Genomic DNA, 18343 nt, shown 5'->3' on the forward strand with positions numbered 1-18343 from the left:
TTGCTTCCCAGTACTTTAAGGCTAAAACATGATTAAAGTCTAATGTGGATCCAAAGAGCTCTTATGAAAGGGCAGAACTCTTAGGATGGATGTAAAAAAGGAAATATTAGGGTGAGAAGGTTTAATAACTGGGCAGGATGATACTGATTCTAGCTAGTCAAGAAAATAAGATTCTTATATAGACTTTAAAAATGACTAAAAAATATTTTGATTAATGTTAACCTTTATGGTCCTTCTAAGATTCTGAAACAGAAACATCAGCTTTCCTCCCTGCTTATTTATACTAGTAAACAGGAGGCGAGGACAAAGTGCATGCTTCCACTTAGTGTAACAGATAAGACTAATTAGTAGTGCACTTGTAAAAACCAAGCCAGGATCAAAAGCTTGGTCTGTTGGTTGATATTTCAGTTTACTGAGCTCTAAGCAAAAATGCCTTACTTTTCATAATAAAAATTCACTCGGCCTGTTAGATCATTTTCCTGTATAACGGACATTTAATTTTGCTCTTATAAATGACGGGTCTTTTTGTTCTTTTAAATCACCATTCTTTCACAAAGGTAAATATACGGCAATCAGGAGCGCTCTGAAAATGTCCTTCTTTTGTTTGAAGTAAACCACTGTAGTCAGGATCAGGTTAGTGAAAGACCAGGTTAGTGAGAGGTGCGGAACACATACAAGCAAAAGGACCTGATTTTGAACTATTTTGAAGACTCAGCTCATGAAGCAGCACAGCTTTGTGATGTTAATACTGTCTTTAATTTAAAACTCAGATTTTTATTAGTATACTTCCATGTGTTTGTGGGGGGATGGAAAGAAGATACCCTTTCTAGTCATTTTAGCCACCATAGATGGTAATACTTTATAGGAGGTGGGAAAAAAGCAAACGTATTTATCAGCATCAAAAAAATGCAAAAAAGATAAAACATTCTATTGATGAATTCAGGGTGCAAATACATAATGAAGAATGAACTTGTAGCTTCCTACAATATAAATGATATTGGAAGTGTTTTTAGGAATATATGACATATAAGAAAAGTAAATTGAGGCTTGGGGAAAGAAAACTGAAGCTTCAATCGAGATCTGTTAAAAAAAAATTTAGTCTTTAAATTGTTTTACGGCCTAAAAGCAGGCCATAAAATTGAGCTTTAAGCTTTCTAGCAGCCAAAGCAAAAATGGAAACAAACATCATCAATAAGATTCACACTGTCTTTAAGATGAAAACAAAGCAGTTGCTTAGGAGAAGCATAGATTTCCTTGGTACCAACACACGAGATTTCTCCTGAGGGTCTTTATAGCACAACTACTATGTAACTCAGAGTCCTCAACATAATAAGTAAGGGCTATTCTTGTGGCCAAAACTCAGCGCCCAGAGCAGTATGTGGCACCGAACAGGCACTAATATTTACTGACTGAATGACTGTACACATAATGGGAAAGCGCCCTTCAGTCAGCAGTTAGATAAGGAGCCAAAACATGGGTCCAGGAATTTGGCTCTCTGGTCATCTGGCTGGGTCCAAGCATAACACTTAGACAACATCTAAAGTAAGCGACCGTTAATCTCTCAAGCCATGAATTCAGTTCTTCCAAAAGAAATAACAAAAACTGTTTTAACAATGGTTTTGAAAATGTCCTTGGAATAGACAGGAGGCAGTACCGAGTCATGGCTAAGAGCAAGCTTACACTATTTTGATCAAGAGATCTACTTCTAGATAGAAGGTTAAGACTGACAGGAACTTGGCCCTGCTTTGCCACTTAGCTGCTGAGAGGCAGCATAACATCTCTATTGCACACAACTAAAAGGGCAGAGCAGGAAAAAAAGAAGCATGGAAAAGCCTGATGAGTGGGAAAACCAACATACCAGTCATAAACTGGACTCTGAGTGAAAACTGCCCGGAGGCAGAGGGCAATCTTAATGCATAAATGCTTGATAGAGGGTCCACAGGGGCAGGTGAATAATTTATTATTACTCTCCTTACAAAGTTTATTCACATACATACAGTTGAGAGATGGCTCAGAAATTCCAGATACCAAGCTTTTATGATCAGGAACATATTTCTTTCCATCATCACTAAGTCTGTGAGCATGTGGGGCCAGAAAAGGGGCATTTTATCTGAAGACTTACTTCATCATCCCAGGCTGTTAAATATGTTACAGCCAAGCAGGTCTTTCCTGGACTAGTTGTTTGAGATTACTTGGACATGTGATTTAATAGGTTACTCAAAAGAAGTTTTGAAAATTTAAAAGAAAAAAAAAAGTAAATCATACACATGACAGATTTGAGAGAAGTGGAAGGTGGTGAGAGAGGATGAACGCAGCTCCCACTGTGCACTGACTGAGCACCTGCAGTGAAGTAAGCTCGTATCTGCTGACTTTGGCACTTACCTCTGGGGAGATGGATGATGTCGTTTTCACTAGGTGTGGGCCACAGGGGGACCTCCATGTCAATCTCCCGATGATTTGTCTTCTCAATGGGTACATTGGTTGGTTCTGGGACGTACATTTCTAAAAAGAAGGGAACATTTTTTTTTTTGTAAGAGATGATTAGGGGGGAGCACCTTATTGACTTCTCTCTCCTCAACCCAGGTAGACAGTGCATTCAGTTCACCGCAACACAACACAGCATGTCCGGGGACACAACGATCCAGTTCCTGCACTGACATAAACATCCGAGAGTCACTCCCTTTGCAGGGGTGGGAAACATGTTTTACAGCCATTTAAAAGGGGGAGAAGTTTACTCCTCCACCAAACTCGAAAGCTCTGCTTTTTCCTAACAAATGCTGCTGACTACAGATTTGTGCAAGCTGATGGGCACTGGCTGAAATGAAAGGATTTCTTTTACTTTCCATCAGCTAAATTATACTTTAATAACTGTTGCTCTTTAATCCATGAGTGTTGAATCATTTATATGAAATATGTCACAGGAAGTGAAAAAGTTGAAGCACCTTCATTCTTTATTCATTTCCCCTTCACTCTGTTCCCCTCAAAAGGAATGGACGTCAGCAGACCTCGTAAGGTGCTGCCTGATTTAAGTCTTACGTGTCTGCTCTGTTACTCCGGGAACCATGTAGGCTGGAAACTGAACTTGAGTAAATATGTTTATATTATCTAACTCAATCATACAGACACTTTGATCAACATGATACTACAACATGAAACAAAACTGAGAAGAATGATACATTTGTTAACCCCAAATATCAGGAATATATTCCTAACTTCATCTGGCTAACAATAATTCGCCAACTTTTAAAAGAAATAATTCTTAAGAAACCTCTTTTTCCAACATATGACAGAAATCTGCATCAAACACTTTTCTTGGCCAAGTCCTGCCATGTTATTAACTGATTTTTATAATAAGGTTACCCAACATTGGCAATACTAAATACTAATAAACAGCCTTGTGCTGTGCTGTGCTTAGTTGCTCAGTCTTGTGTCTTTTTGTGAACCTATGGACTGTAGCCCGCCAGGCTCCTCTGTTGATGGAATTCTCCAGGCAAGAATACTGGAGTGGGTTGCCATGCTCTCCTCCAGGGGATCTTCCCAACCCAGGGACTGAACCCAAGTCTCTGGCACTGCAGGCAGATTCTTTACCATCTGAGCCACCAGGGAAGCCCAATAAACAGCCTTATTTACACCAAAATAGAATACATGAAATATGTTTTTCTAAGTTGGAATATTTCTCTCAGAGTGATCAATGGCAATCCCAAAGTTACCAGTTTTTCAAGAAGTGAACCTTAAAAAAGACAGATCTGAGAGAAGTGAAACGTGATAGAGAGGAGAGTATGAATTCAGCTTCCACTGTGCATTAACTGCCCAAGGTTATGCATCCAGGAACGGCAGAGCCAGGCTTCAAATGCAGTCCTGTGAATCCGAAGCCCAGGTCTTCCTACTGTCCCCAGGAATAAAGTTAGTTACTTCAGCTTTAGCTTTCTTAGTTGAACTTCAAGACCTCCCCCAGTAGCTCAGTGGTAAAGAATCTGCAGGCAATGCAGGAGCCACAGGAGCAATGGGTTCGATCCCTGGGTTGGGAAGATCCCCTGGAGGAGGGCGCTGCAACTCACTCCAGTGTTCTTGCCAAAAAATCCCTTGGACAGAGGAGCATGGCAGGCTACAGTCCATGGGGTCGCAAAGTGACATGGTCTGCAGTCCATGTCAGACACGACTGAAGCAACTTAGCATGCATGTACTCAGACATGGCAAGAACTAGACACTCTTAAGAATTTTGAAAGGTTCAACAATTCACTGAAATAAAAAAGAGAGTTTACTTGAAACCATTTTCATTTACAGAAGCACAGGCCTGAGTATCAACTAGTGATTCCAAACTTTTCTATCATATCTGAGTCATCTGAGGCCTTATAAAACCTGCTCACAGGTCCTGATTTGGTAGGTCCAGGCTGGACCTGATTTGGTAGTTCTAGGCTGTGTGTGGGGATGATATTTATGTGTGGGGATGATGTTTAGCTTGCCCACTGAGACATCTTGGTATACGATACAAATTTCCTGGAGGAATTTGGGAAGAAAACCCCTTGACATTTACATGACATCTTTGCTATGGTGTCTTGAACCCCTGCCCTGCCTGGTCCAACACACAGCCTTGAGCTGCCTTATCACCCCAGGGGCTGACCTGCCATTGACCTGCAGCTGCCTCAGGAGAAAAGGCTAACGTGAGACCCACGCGGAAAACTTGTGAATGTCAGCAGCTAAGTAGCAAAGACTTCTACAGAGTCCCCCAGGAAGACAGCGGCAGAGATAAGCAACTTTGAAATTCCTGTGTCTCCTTCCTGCCTGGAGGTAGATTTCAGTGAAACCTTCCACACCACACAGGCTTGACAGTGTGTGTTCTCTTCCCCCAGGTGCTTAGAAAGGCTCTACCTGGCGACGGCTGGGAATGTTGGAAGGATCTGCCCAGGATGGAGGAGGACTGTTTTACTCAGTGGTTACTTAATCACCATCGTTCAACCAACATTTCATCAATACTTCCTACGTGGCAGGCACTGGGCTAAGTCTGGGGCACACAGTTGTGATCAAGACCAATTCTGCCCTCATGGGCCTCCAGTGATGAGTTCCGTCTCCCCATTGGGCAGCTCACAGCCTGTCCTCTGGATCAATTTGCTCTGCTAAGCTCAGTTCAGCTCTGATTAAAATCCACCCATAGCACCTCCTGTATCACCAAATATTCAAAGCTCAGTTCAGAGCTCTTGGGTCTAAGGGGAGAGGGTCATTTCCTTTAATGTGAATTTAAGAGGGAAGCCACCTCTGAGCATTTTTGCCAAAAAGGATACATCTTTAAAAAAAAGAATGCTTGGAGAAACAAAAAGGAGTGTGGGTGCTGCTGTGTTTCCACACTGAGACCGAGGTCTGCCACGGCTAGAAACGGCAACAACCCCAACTCTCAAACAGAACCCTTCTGACATTTACTGCAAGAGCCCTTTATAAAGCTGCTGGCCTTGTCGATGACAAGGAGTGACACACCCTTCCCCTGGCCCGGAGGCACAGATCACAGGCACTCAGTCACAATTAAGAAATACAACTGGGTCCAATTTGCTCAGAGGAACCTAAGACAACTTAGTGGTGACATATTTTAAATTCAGATGCACCGACCTGGCCCATTGTAAGATTCACCTTCCTTAAAATGTCTGTTTCCGGAATATGGGGCAGGGTGCTTGGGACTTGCTAGGTGAGGACACCATTTTTGGGGGGATGGAACTCCAGGTTAACCCAGGTCCAGGACTCCCAGATCTGCTAACGAGCTGTGTGGCTTTGGATATTCGCTTAACTTTTCTGACCTTCAGTTTTCTATAAAATGGGGCAAGTACTGACCAGCAAACCAGTTCACAAGTCTTACTCATATCCAGAGGTGGCAAAAGGAGGAAATGCTTGGTGAGGGCAGGGCTATTTGGAATGTCAGCTGATGTGTGCAGGGGGCAAAGCCAAGTATCCGGGGGAAAAGCAGCCACCTGAAACTTCAGAGACCACGAGAAATTGGGACAGGAGCCCAGGCTTCCTGGCAGGCCACACTTAGTCAAACGTGAAGTGGCAGAGCTCAACTGACTACAAAATGTGTGGAGATAAAATGGAAAAATGATTCATCAATAATACATCAGAAGCAGAAAGGGGAGTTAACAGAAATTAAGTTCCAATCCAATGGTGCATGCTGACAGAGAAGTCACTGGAGGAATCTCTAGTCGTGAGCAGATGCCAGTGAAACCTGCGTTCCCTCTTCTGTCACACTCGCAGTCGAGGAGAGGGACCTACCTCTATTCCTGCCACTGCGTCACCTGAACTCGGGTCCTACCATCACACACCTGGGTCGTCCGTAAGGCAAGTCACAGCTGTCCTGGCCCCAGGTCTCTCCCGGCTTCAGTCCCTCCTGCAGACCCCAGAGGCTGCCCAGAGCACCTCCATGATGTTGTGTCTCATCTGTTTAAAAAGGAGCCTCCCGAGAAGGATGAAGGACATAATCTCGCTCGGTTTGAATATTAAAGCCCTGAACATCTTGACCAAAGCTGTCTCCTCTGTCCTTACCTCCTGCTACTAGAACTCCCTATTGCAGGGGCTTCTGGCCTCCGTCTCAGGGTCTTCGGTCAGGTGACTCTCTCACTCCAATGAAGAGAACCCGCCTGTCTTTCAAGGCCCAGCTCAGTCCTTCTTCAAGTGAAAGCCGCCCAGACAGACCCCTCTGCTCCACAGGAAAATCCTGTGAATTGAGCACCGTGGTCTGTAGCTGAGATGTGTCACGGTTGTCTCCAATTCACCACCCACCCCTTCTTTCTGAAACCATCTAAGCAGACTTTGCTGCCACCACTGTGGGGAAATGGCTCGTCAAAATGACTTGGATGACGCTAAATGCACAGTGGTCAGTCCCGACTTCTCACCTGATGTCACCCACCACACTTTCCCCGCCCTTTTTCCAGGTGGCTCCCAGGTCACAGCTCTTGGTGTCTTCCCATGTGGCAGGGGCTCCTTTTCTGTCTTCCATCCCTGACCTGCCTAGATCCCAAAAGTGGAGGGTTCTTGGGCTCAGTTCCAGACTCCCTTTTCTTCTCTATCTCCACTCACTCCTTGGGTGACCTCGTCCAGTCTCAAGGCTTACAAACCTCCCTTCTATGACAATGTTCAGCTTTATAGAAACACTTCCTATCTCTCTCCTGAGCGCTAGATATTCACTGTCTATTCACTGCCTCCACTCAGGTGTCCAATGGAGATTTCAAACTAAAAAAAATGCCCCAATAAAACTGATTTTACACCAGAATTGCAACTCCATGTTTTGGTCAAAAACATTACAGTTGTTCATGGTGTGCCTCCTCTTTCACTCCTCACATCGTGTTCAAATCCTATGGAATCTACCCTTTTACTAGAAGCAGAACCCGGCCACTCCTCCCACCTCACATCTACTGCCCTGGTCTCAGCTTCCACTTCTGCAGGAAACATTCCATCACTGCTCTACTCCAAACTCTCCGGAGTCTCTATCTTACCTCAATAGGATTCTAAAATCACTCATGAGATCTCATATTTTGGTACATGGCTGCTTCTCTGCTTGCTTCTGGTTACCCTCCCTGCTCAAGGGGTCCCACCCACACAGCATCCCTGTTTCTCTCCGAGCATCCACGGCAGATTCCCACCTACTGGGCTTTCATCCTGCTTATGTGCAGAGGTTCTCTCCTAATCCGTGATTCCTACCATCCTTCTGGGTCTCTTATAAATGTCATGCAATCTGTGAGGGTTCCTGGATCATCCAAACATCCCGCCCCTTCTGCCCAGCCTGGCATCCCCCGCCCCCGGGCTGGCTGCGAGTCACTCCGCGGCCAGTGTCCTCATCGTGTGTCTGTTTACCTGTTTGCTGCCTGTGTCTTCCTAAGAAAATATCAGTTCTGTGTCGATGGGGACTTGCTGGATTCACTGTTTGTCTTCCCCAGGCCTCAAGCAGTGCTTACTTGAGTAGGCATGAAATGATTCTTGGTTCAATAAGATCAAATTTTACCATTTAGATCATTACAAGCTTATTACTAGGAAAACTGGTATGAAACTTGGGAATCAGGTGAAACGTATTAGATAAAGCAACTTGGATGGGAAATACATTTCTCATCATACTTCTCACGCAAAACACTTGCAGATTCTGCTTCTCCGATGTGCACACCTATTGATACAACATGGAAGCGACCTTCTGACTTTTGGTCTACATCATTAACAAGGCCAAGGGAACTAAACCATGAAAAGCACCCAACGGAGGGATCTGAAAAGGGCTCAGTCTCCTGACCCTTTTAAAGTATCCCTTTCTTTTTAGGGGATAAATGGACATTTTTAGAATTGTCTTGCTTACACAGCACCTAAACAAAAGGCAAACCTGCGCTGAGCTCAATGAAATCCTTGAGATTTAACTGACCGTGCCATTTTACAAGTGCGTGGTGCTGATGCCCTTCTAAGCTGCCGAGACCTCTAGCCCACTCTGCTGCACGGAGCCAGAGTCTCTAATGCAATGCTACAAGGAAACACAGAATCAGGGTGAAGATGCAGGGCTCTCACCTAGCTGAGGAGCTCCCTGGGCTCCTAGAGTGAGCCCTCTCTTCGGTCTGTGAGGTCTGAGCTGCCTGCGAGATCTGTGTGTCCAGGGCTTTTGATCTGGACACTGCCCAGAGGCTGTCTTAACAAGGGCTCAGGCTCTGCGTTGCTGGGATGAGGGGCAGAGAACAAAGGAGCTGTTTTGGCAGGAGACACGGACAGGGAATCCAGAAGGCCTGGGGGAGGATCTGGGCAGCTGAGGGGGGCTTAGGTTTAAACTGAGAGGCGGATTACTGAACGGTGGGATGTGGAAACAGACGCAGACAAGTGATCCATCTGCAAAACCCAGCTGGGGGCGTGCTTTGTGGTTCCTGTCCTTGGTGGGAAGAGATGGAAAGTTCAGGGCAGACAGCCCGGGACTGCCAGAACTGATGCACTGAAGAGACTGGGCCAGGAGTGTGTTCTTTAAATGCAGCTTTTCCATTTTGGTTTTGGGAGACAGTCACCTTAGAAGAGCTGTCAAGTGTATCCCCTACTCTGTCTGATCATGGACCTTTGTCACTAGGCTCAGCCAACACTGCCCTCAAACTATGCTGCTCGGATATGGCAGGTGTCATTAATACCCACGAGGGTATACCCATCAGGCCCGCCACTGACATTTTAGAGAACGCCAATCAGAAGAACCAGAGCAATTCCAGAATGGAACCAAAATCAGGCGCTCACCTAGAGGTCACAGTCTCTCAAGCTACCCTCCATGTCTCTCTCTGGGCCAAAGGAATTAGTTCCATAGGGTTGGGTCCAGGAGGCTCTCAGTCTGCTCTAGTTTGCTCTTAAAATCAACATCACAGGATGAAAAGTGGCAGGGTGGCAGCTTAAGATACCTGGGCACATGGGGCAGCAGCTGCCTTCCACGTTGATGGGCTCGACGCAGGGCAGCGGCGGGCAGCTGACGGTGGAGCAGAGTGTCTGGCCCTGCAGGCAGTAGCAGTGCGTGCAGCTGTCGATGTCCCAGCGCTCCTCGTCCGCGTAGGCCTTCCCGCTGAAGTGGCATACCACCTTCTTTGGGATTGTGTCCTCTAGGGAAAAAAAGGACACATGGTGGAGTCACTCCATGTGACAAGCACAACTTTTCAACCTAGTTGAGATGTAAAGGGGGATAGCACTGTGCAATCATGGCATGCTCTGGGATGCTCAGCACTGGGTGAAAGTTCCGCTTCCCCAGTCCCCTGGTTCAGCAGACTCGTTGGAACACTCATCTTGTGGCCTGGACCTGCTCAAGGGCCATCAAGGCTGACGCAGGGTGGTAATTACAGCAACCAGCCAGGAAACATACTCGCTGGCCAAGAGTCATTGGACTGTCATCGCAAAATACACAAACTCAATCACTGTATGGCTGTTGAACACGCCAGGTAAAAAAACTAAAACACAAATAGGTAAGGAGACGTGTTCAGAGGTTTTATTCCATGTGGAAAGAGATTAAAAAGTCCAGCTGAGGATCCTTATAGAAACAACTTCCATCATTACTCTCTGTAACGAGATGACGCAGGCGAGGGGAAGGAATGATGATGGCCTCTCCAGGGAGCCGGCAGGTTTCCTGTGCTCTCCCACAGGGAACTCGGACAGAGATAACCATTTCCTTCATTTTACAGGAATGCTGGATGCATTTCCCTCTCATCAACCAGGACATTCCTACTTCAAAAACAACCTTATTTCAATCTATTATTTCCAGCAAAGTATGGTCTGTGAAAACAATACATTTTTTAAGAGTCAGTTTTTGTATATAAGAATTTACACAAAATTGGCTCAGTCGTGTCCAACTCTTTGCAGCGCCATGGACTGTAGCCCGCCAGGCTCCTCTGTCCATGGGAACTCTCCAGGCAAGAATACTGGAGTGGGTTGCCATGCCCTCCTCCAGAGGATCTTCCCAACCCAGGGACTGAACCCAGGTCTCCAGATTCTTGACCATCTGAGCCATGACCATCTTGACCATCCGAGGCTGATGTAAGAATTTACAGTGTAACACATTCTGCTCTTTTTCCTCTGTCCTTCCCGGCTGTCCTTGTATCCTCCTTCCCTCAACCTTTTCCTTAAAAGTTCCTTTCTCTTTAACTCAACACCTTCTCCTGGTTTATCTGAACTTATTTCTAGTGGTCACATTCCCTCCAGAACTCAGAGTGAGGCCCAATGACCAGCAAAGCAGAGATGGGGTCAATCAATGGAGAGACACAGGATGGGGTGGGGCAGCCCCTTCCTGTCACTGGCCAGGCTGATAATGGGACGACTTATACTAACCTGGGGAAATTCTATGCTCAGCTTCTACCGGCAGCTCCACTCACCACTGCATGCATGCTAGGTCGCTTCAGTCAGGTGACCCTATGGGCTGTAGTCCTACACGCTCCTCAGTCACTGGGATTCTCCAGGCAAGAATACTGGAGTGGGCTGCCATATCCTCCTCCAGGGGATCTTCCTGACCCTGCGTCTCTTATATCTCCTGCATTGGCAGGCAGGTTCTTTACCACTAGCGCCGCCTGGAAAGCCCACTCACCACTGGTCACTGGTTAATGAAAAACTATAAAAGCATCTGGAAGGAAAGTTCCTTAGGAAAGAAGTGGGGTGGGGAGCTCAGTTTCTCCCTGGAAGGCACGTAGGAAGGTCTGGCCAGAGCAGTGTTCGCTGCCCAGGCCCGAAGGACAGAACTCACAATGCCTGAGGGGCAAGGAGGGACATTTCTGTGCAAGGTTCCAGGCCCACACCCTCTGCAGTCAAGTGTTCCTGGGAGGCTGGAATCGCTCCTTGAACAGCCAGCAGGAAGCTTCCCATGGAGCTCTTCCAGAGAAGGATCACAGGCAGAAATATGTCTTTGGAATCCATACTCTCTTCTTACCAATCACTCAAGCATATGCCCCTGATAGATGGCACCAATAATGTCTCATGACTCTGATATTCTGTGTTGCCAAAGACGGAAGTTTCGGTCCATAATGGAGTGTTATAAGTAATCGTGGAAATGAATCTGTCAAGTATTTAAATGCATAATATCTCTGCTTCCCAATGCTTTTTCACTATTTCTGTAATTACTGTTGCTTGAGGTTCAGTAAGGGAGACAGTTAAGTTCCAGTTGTAAAAATTCCACAGCAATAGGAGAAGAGACTTTGTATGATTTCAATATCTTTAGACCATGAAATTTTTGTACCTTTGTTTTAATCCCTGGATATATATCCCAGTATCTCTAGTTTACAGTCTGTGGAAACTTGAATATGTATCCTGCTGTTGTGTGAAAAAAAAAAAGTTCTAGGTGTAAGCAGAAATTTTTAAATATCTCTTTAAAAATGTATTTCACTGTATCTGGGAATACTCCATAGAAAGGGCTCTGGTGCATGGACCAGTAAGCTTAAAAATTCACTTGGAGGCTTTCATATCAAACTCATCTCAGAAGTTTTCACTAATCTGAAATCCTTAGAGGAGGTGATTTTGTTAAGATACCCAAAATGTACACAGCGAATGGCTGAGCAGAATCACTTAATGAACTTAATTCAAGTAATACACTGACCTCGAGCCAATTCTTGATTGAGGACATTAAATTTGCCATCAAATCTATAGAGTCTATTATGCAGAGGACTCTTTATGAAAGGAAGCATTCCTTCATAAAGCAATATTACTGATTACATTTTCCATACACCTTGCAACAGCTTACATGATGGACTAATATCACTGCATAAAATTGGAGTAATGCATTACAGTGCAAGGACCTCTGAGGACAAGGTTACAATGCTCACCTCATCTCGTCCATCACTTTATCTACTTTGTGTTTTTCCTCCTAGAGGTATTCTGCCAGTTCTTTTCTTAGAGAAGAGGCAGAAGACAATGAGAAAGAACCACAGAGAGGATGAGGAGTCATTTTAATCAAAGAAGTTCATCTCAAGGGCAAGCACTGGTCTGCATTTTCTTAAGATCGAGGCAAAAACACCCATCGCATCTTAAGACATTTAATTAATTAATGCTAATACAAGTCAGGTTAAAATTATCTATAATATTAAGATATTAAAATAGTGGTTGAATGTTACACATTATAAAGACATTCATTCATTTATTCTACAAACATTTATCATCAATGGGAAAAAAGGGAGGACATGGACTCTGACCCAGAGGACTGAGCAAAAGTGGGGGAGAAAGGCTACGGAGACTGGGACTCCTCACCAGCTACCACGCAGCAGCCACTGTTTCGTGAATTCAATGCGGAGCTGGACAACAAAACTCAGAGGGCGGAGCAACTAACTCTGCTGGGGGAACTGGGAGAGGCTTTGCCCAGGATCTGATGTTTTAGTTTTATTTTGAGAGATGAGTAGAAGATGAAGAAGCTGGAAAGAAGGGTACTGAAAGCAGACAGCGGTGTGCTCAACAGCCTGTCCCACTAGAAGGACAGTGGGAGGTGTCAGGGCTGCAGGGAGGACGGCTGGAGATGAGGTGGGGGTCAGACCGTAAAGGGCCATGAAGAACGATGCAGACTTAGATCCTTCCTGCAGTGCAGGGGATGGGCCTTAATCAATTTTCTCTTCAAGAAGAGAACCCTGGAATATGACAGTTGCTGCTGCTGCTAAGTCGCTTCAGTTGTGTCCGACTCTGTCCGACCTCATGACAGCAGCCCACCAGGCTCTGCCATCCCTGGGATTCTCCAGGCAAGAACACTGCAGTGGGTTGTCATTTCCTTCTCCAATGCATGAAAGTGAAAAGTGAAAGTGAAGTTGCTCAGTTGTGTCCAACTCTTTGCGACCCTATGGACTGCAGCCTACCAGGCTTCTCCGTCCGTGGGATTTTCCAGGCAAGAGTACTGGAGTGGGGTGCCATTGCCTTCTCCAGGAATATGACAGGATGGAAGCCTAAATGGGATTAGGAAGATGGGAACACTGTTGATAGGGATGTGCTATGGGCCTGGAGTAATGTGGTGATGGAGATGGTGATGTGGTGATGGGAATGGAGAGGAGAGGCGAGGTTTAGAGTTATTTCTGAGAAACAGTGGTCAGGATATGGATGGTGGGGGGACAGAGGCATGAAGGACAACTCTGTTTCCTGAATGGGAGGTGATGCAGAAGTAATTCCAATGTATGAGTCACTTTCCTGCTTTAAGAAATAAACAGCTGGTGAGCCTGTCAAGGACCTGGTCAAGGCTTATCAAACCAGATATTCTAGTGGGTCAATCAGCAGTGCAGTGGTTGACCTTCAAACTCTTTGCTTTTCTGTATGAACGCAACCATGAGGCTGCCTCTAGGGCAGAACTGATTTGGGGCTCAACAAGTAAAAGTGGTGCTGACAAATGCCATCTAGTCAAGGCTATGGTTTTTCCAGCAGTCGTGTATGGATGTGAGAGTTGGACTGTGAAGAAACCTGAGCGCCGAAGAACTGATGCTTTTGAACTGTGGTGTTGGAGAAGACCCTTGAGAGTCCTTTGGAATGCAAGGAGATCAAATCAGTGAATCCTGAAGGAAATCAGTCCTGAATAGTTGTTGGAAGGACTAATGCTGAAGCTGAAGCTCCAATATTTTGGTCACCTGATGCAAAGGGCTGACTCATCTGCAAAGACCCTGATGCTGGGAAAGACTGAAGGCAGGAGGAGAAGGTGACAACAGAGGATGAGATGGTTGGATGGCATCACCGACTCGATGGACCTGAGTTTGAACAAGTTCCTGGAGTTGGTGATGGACAGGGAAGCCTGGCGTGCTGCAGTCCACGGGGTCACAGAGTCAGACATGACTAAGCGACTGAACTGACGTGAAGTAAAAGGGGACACGTTTCAGTCTCCAGTGGTGAAGATGTGGGGTAACAGGCAAAGCTGGCAGTATCCCTCACGTATCTTTGCAAATCTTAAACTTCCTTGATCAAATAATTCTATTTTCAGTCTGCTGTCCCAAGAAATAATCAGAAAAGACCTCAAATAGGTTGTTTACATAGATGTCCATCACAATATTATTTATAATAGCAAGAATTTAGGGGGAAAAAAACCCCTGTGTCCAACAACTTGGGACTACTGAAATGACTCATGGTACAATCATATATGAAAGAATACTGTGCAGCTATTAAAATGCATCATGTGTAGTATAAGCTCAATCACATAAAGAGAAAAATTTAGAATTGTCTAGAAAGAAATGACAATGTTAATAGTAAGTAACTGTTAGAACCAAGGGTGAATTTTTCTTTTTTTTTTTCCTGCAATGATTATGAATTACTCTTGATAAAGGCAAAAATATTAAATTATCTCAGACACGTCCATGCGTTACCCACCTGCCCCTCATCCCCAACACTGCCCTCCCCACCAGCCCCGACACACACATATACACAGACACACACACACTGAAGGAAAGAGCTTAGTCTAACCCTGCTTCTGAAGAATATGGTCACACGTGTGGCACTTTCTGAAGGCTGCTGACCCACTCTGAGGAATTTCAATGGACTGCAAGCAAAGAAATGAAACCGTGGAAGACAGGCCAGAGATCAAATGCTGAGCTGCCGCATAACTTGGTGTTTCTGTAACTACTCAATCAGGAACTTACTGTATGATATCACTGTCCCAAAGAGCATTCATAAAATGAGAAAAGAAGGAGAGAAACTACTCTGGCTCTCTTAGAAGGCAATGGGTTGAACGAAGAACTTTTACTACATATTACATGAAACTAAACTTTCTCATTTGATTTTGTTACAAAAATAAGTGTTTCTAAATTCAAGGAAGATGAAGAGTTCACAGCAGCAAACTGATGACAACGGAACAGTGAAAGCCATTAACTGGGCACTGACACGCTGAGGCTGCAGCAGGCCCCACACTCAGGTGCTAAGGCAGAGTCAGGTGGAGCCCCAAGAGCTTCAGGGGCCGTGATGAAGCTCTTCCCCTCCAGGGAGGGGGCTGACTACCATGGGCCCAATATCCAGTGGCTTCTACCAGTTTATCTCTATTCCATTCAAGTTCTCAGCACATTGTCTTGGAAACATCTCACCTTCAACTTCAGTTCATTTTCAACAGAATTAACTTTGACTTGAGGTCAGGAAGCTCTCTTATTAGGTTCAAACAATGGGTGTAGGTGAGGGGTGGTAGAGCTGGTTAGCAGATGCCAGTCAACTGCTGGTGGAAAGCAGGAGCTGAGAGTGCATCTCTCACTGGGGCTTCCCAGGGGGTGTAGTGGTAAAGAATCCACCTGCCAATGCAGGAGACCCCGGCTCAATCCCTGGGTTGGGAAAATCCCCTAGAGAAGGAAATGGCAACCCACTCCAATACTTTTGCCTGGAAAATTCCATGGACAGAGAAGCTGGTGGGTGAGTCCATGGAGTCACAAAGAGTAGGACACAATGGAGTGACTGAGCTTGCACACACGGATCCAAAAAAGATCTTTTAAAGGGACCTGACTGCAGGACCGAGATGTCTCAAGGTTTGCCCAGAAGTCTAAAACCAGTGTTTGGGCTTGTGTGCAGAATCAGCTGGGCCACACAGCAAGATCTAAGATCCATATGCCCAGCACTCTCACAGCTGATCTCTTTACAGACTGCAAGTCCAAGGATGCAAATGGCAGAGACAAGAGAGAGGGTTTCGAAAGAAGGATTTAGGGCCAAGCACTGAAGAAGAGAACTGCTGAGCATCTGTGGTACCCAGGTGCCGCGCTCAAGATCCCCTAACGTTCAGCAAGAGGAAGGAATCCAGTAACCAAGTGGCAGGCAGTGGAGCCTGAATCTACTCCTTTCTCCACCTGACTGCAAAGCAAGCCACTTTCTCTGCCCTGCCTACATGCGTGCTCAGTCGTGTCCAACTCTGTGATTCCATGGACTGCAGCCACCAGGCTCCTCTGATCATGAGGTTTTCCAGGCAAGAAGGCTGGCGTGGGTTGCCATTTCTTCCTCCAAGGGATCTTCCCAACCCAGGGGTTGAACCCACGTTTCCTGGGTCTCCTGCATTGGCAGGCAGTTTCTTTACCACTGAGCCACCTAGGAGCTCTACCTAACAGCTCCCTCTCTTACCCTCCCAGGAACACACAGAGTCCTCTTCCTGTGGTCTTGACTATGCCTGGGCCTCTCTGGAACAGTGGGAAGCTTTTGGGCTCTCCAGCTTTTTCAGGTGGAGGTCAAGCTGAGTCCAATGTGCTGACCTGGGGGTGAGCCATGGTTAGCAGTGGACAGTTTACATCAGGGCTGGCTGGCTTGAGGATGCGGACTTCAGTCCAGGACAAGCCCCATTTTCTCTTTTCAAAAGAAAAATGTTCCCCCTGATGCTTGCAGGGGGGTGGTTTTCTGTGATATCCTCAAATCTGATCGGTTTGAGTACAAAATCAATATATTTCATAACAGTACAGTTTGTTTCTTCAAACATGCTTTAAAACAAAGCTGCACTTAAGATGTGGGTTGATCACCACTCTGGGGAATTTTCATGTGAAATAAATGAGGACTCCTGTTTTTGAAAAAAGCCTTGACTAATTTTTTCCAGGGTGGCTGCTATGTGGCCCAGATTAGACTAGACTAGATTTTAGTTAATTAGATTTCGGTTAATGAGGCTTTATAGAAACATCTTTTCTTTAGACCAAATTTCATCTGAAAAGCCAATGATCTAAACAGAGAAAGCATGTTGTGATTTTCAGTTTCACTGATGGATCCCGGTGCTATTTCTTTTTTTTTAAATTGAAGTGTAGCTGATTTACAGTGTTGTGTCAACCTCAGCTGTACAGCAAAGTGACTGAGTTTTACATAAACACACGTTCATTTTTAAAAATATTTTTTCCCATTATGATTTATCCCAGGGGATTGGACTTAATTCCCTGTGTTATACAGTAGAAGCTTGTTGTTTATCCATTCTAAATGTAATAGTCTGCATCTACAACCGCAAATTCTAGTCCAACACCCCCCCCCCCAACCCCCCCAGTCCCTGCCCTCTTGGGAACCACAGGTCTGATCTCTATGCCCGTGAATCTGTTTCACAGATAGGTTCATTCGTGTCAGAGTTTAGATACTACATGAAAGTAATATCATATGGATTTGTCTTTCTCTGTCTGACTTCACTTAGTGTGATAATCTCCAGGTCCCTGCATGTTGCTGCAAATGCTCCTGTTTCTCACATGCTCACTTCTTTTCTTGGATGGATCACGTCCTCCCATGGCACCTTTGGGTCAATTTGAGAAAAGCTCTGTCAAAAAAGTTTAGAAATGACTTGTTTTACAGGGAGATATTGTGGCTAATTTACCTGATTTGAGGTTATAAACAAAGTCATTGTAGATTTTGGAAACAACATAGCCTAATTGAAAGTTCACATAAAAGCATTTAAAATTTTAAGATTGAAGAGGGATATAGAAAGAGAGACATGGGACCTATCCAACTGAAAGCATCTGAATGGTTTATATTTGGTTATTGAGTGGGTTGTGCCACTTCATTCGGTTGTATTCATCACTCCAGAGAGTTGCTTATGCTGACAGTGACATTAGGTTTATTCTTCCATACCTAATAATAATCATAACCTCCACTGATTGACCGCCTACTCTGTCCTGGGCACGGTGCTAACCAAGCTGTTTGTTTTTTGTTTGTTTGGTTGTGCTGCAAGGCTTGTGGCGATCCTAGTTCCCTAATTCGCTAGGAACTGAACCCAGGCCCTTGGCAGTGAGAGTACAGAGTCCTAACCACTGGACCACCAGGGAATTCCCTAATGGAGCCTTTTTTACGAGTCAATTTCACATGCTTTCCACAACCCAATGGAACAGGGTATATCTGAATTCCACAGAAAACTGAGGCACAGAAAAAATAAGTAACTTGTGCAGAACGCACAGCTAGGAAGTGGCAGGGCCAGAAGGGGAACCACACGCACCTCCATAGCTGCACACCATCTGCCTGC

The 18343-nt window shown here is 45.3% G+C and overlaps 1 protein-coding gene across 1 annotated transcript in view; it reads right to left on the minus strand.

Annotated features, from left to right (window-relative positions):
- The window catches only part of CRIM1 (cysteine rich transmembrane BMP regulator 1), a 208434-nt gene that overhangs the window by 2094 nt on the left and 187997 nt on the right, over positions 1-18343 (minus strand). Inside the window, exons 14-15 of the mRNA XM_068966792.1 lie at positions 9378-9572; positions 2383-2502 (exon numbers count right to left, since the gene is read on the minus strand). Coding sequence (XP_068822893.1) covers positions 2383-2502; positions 9378-9572 — 315 coding nt within the window. The remainder of the gene's footprint in view (positions 1-2382; positions 2503-9377; positions 9573-18343) is intronic.

Source organism: Capricornis sumatraensis, chromosome 1, assembly GCF_032405125.1.
Source record: "Capricornis sumatraensis isolate serow.1 chromosome 1, serow.2, whole genome shotgun sequence".
In the NCBI taxonomy this organism is placed as follows: Eukaryota; Metazoa; Chordata; class Mammalia; order Artiodactyla; family Bovidae; genus Capricornis; species Capricornis sumatraensis.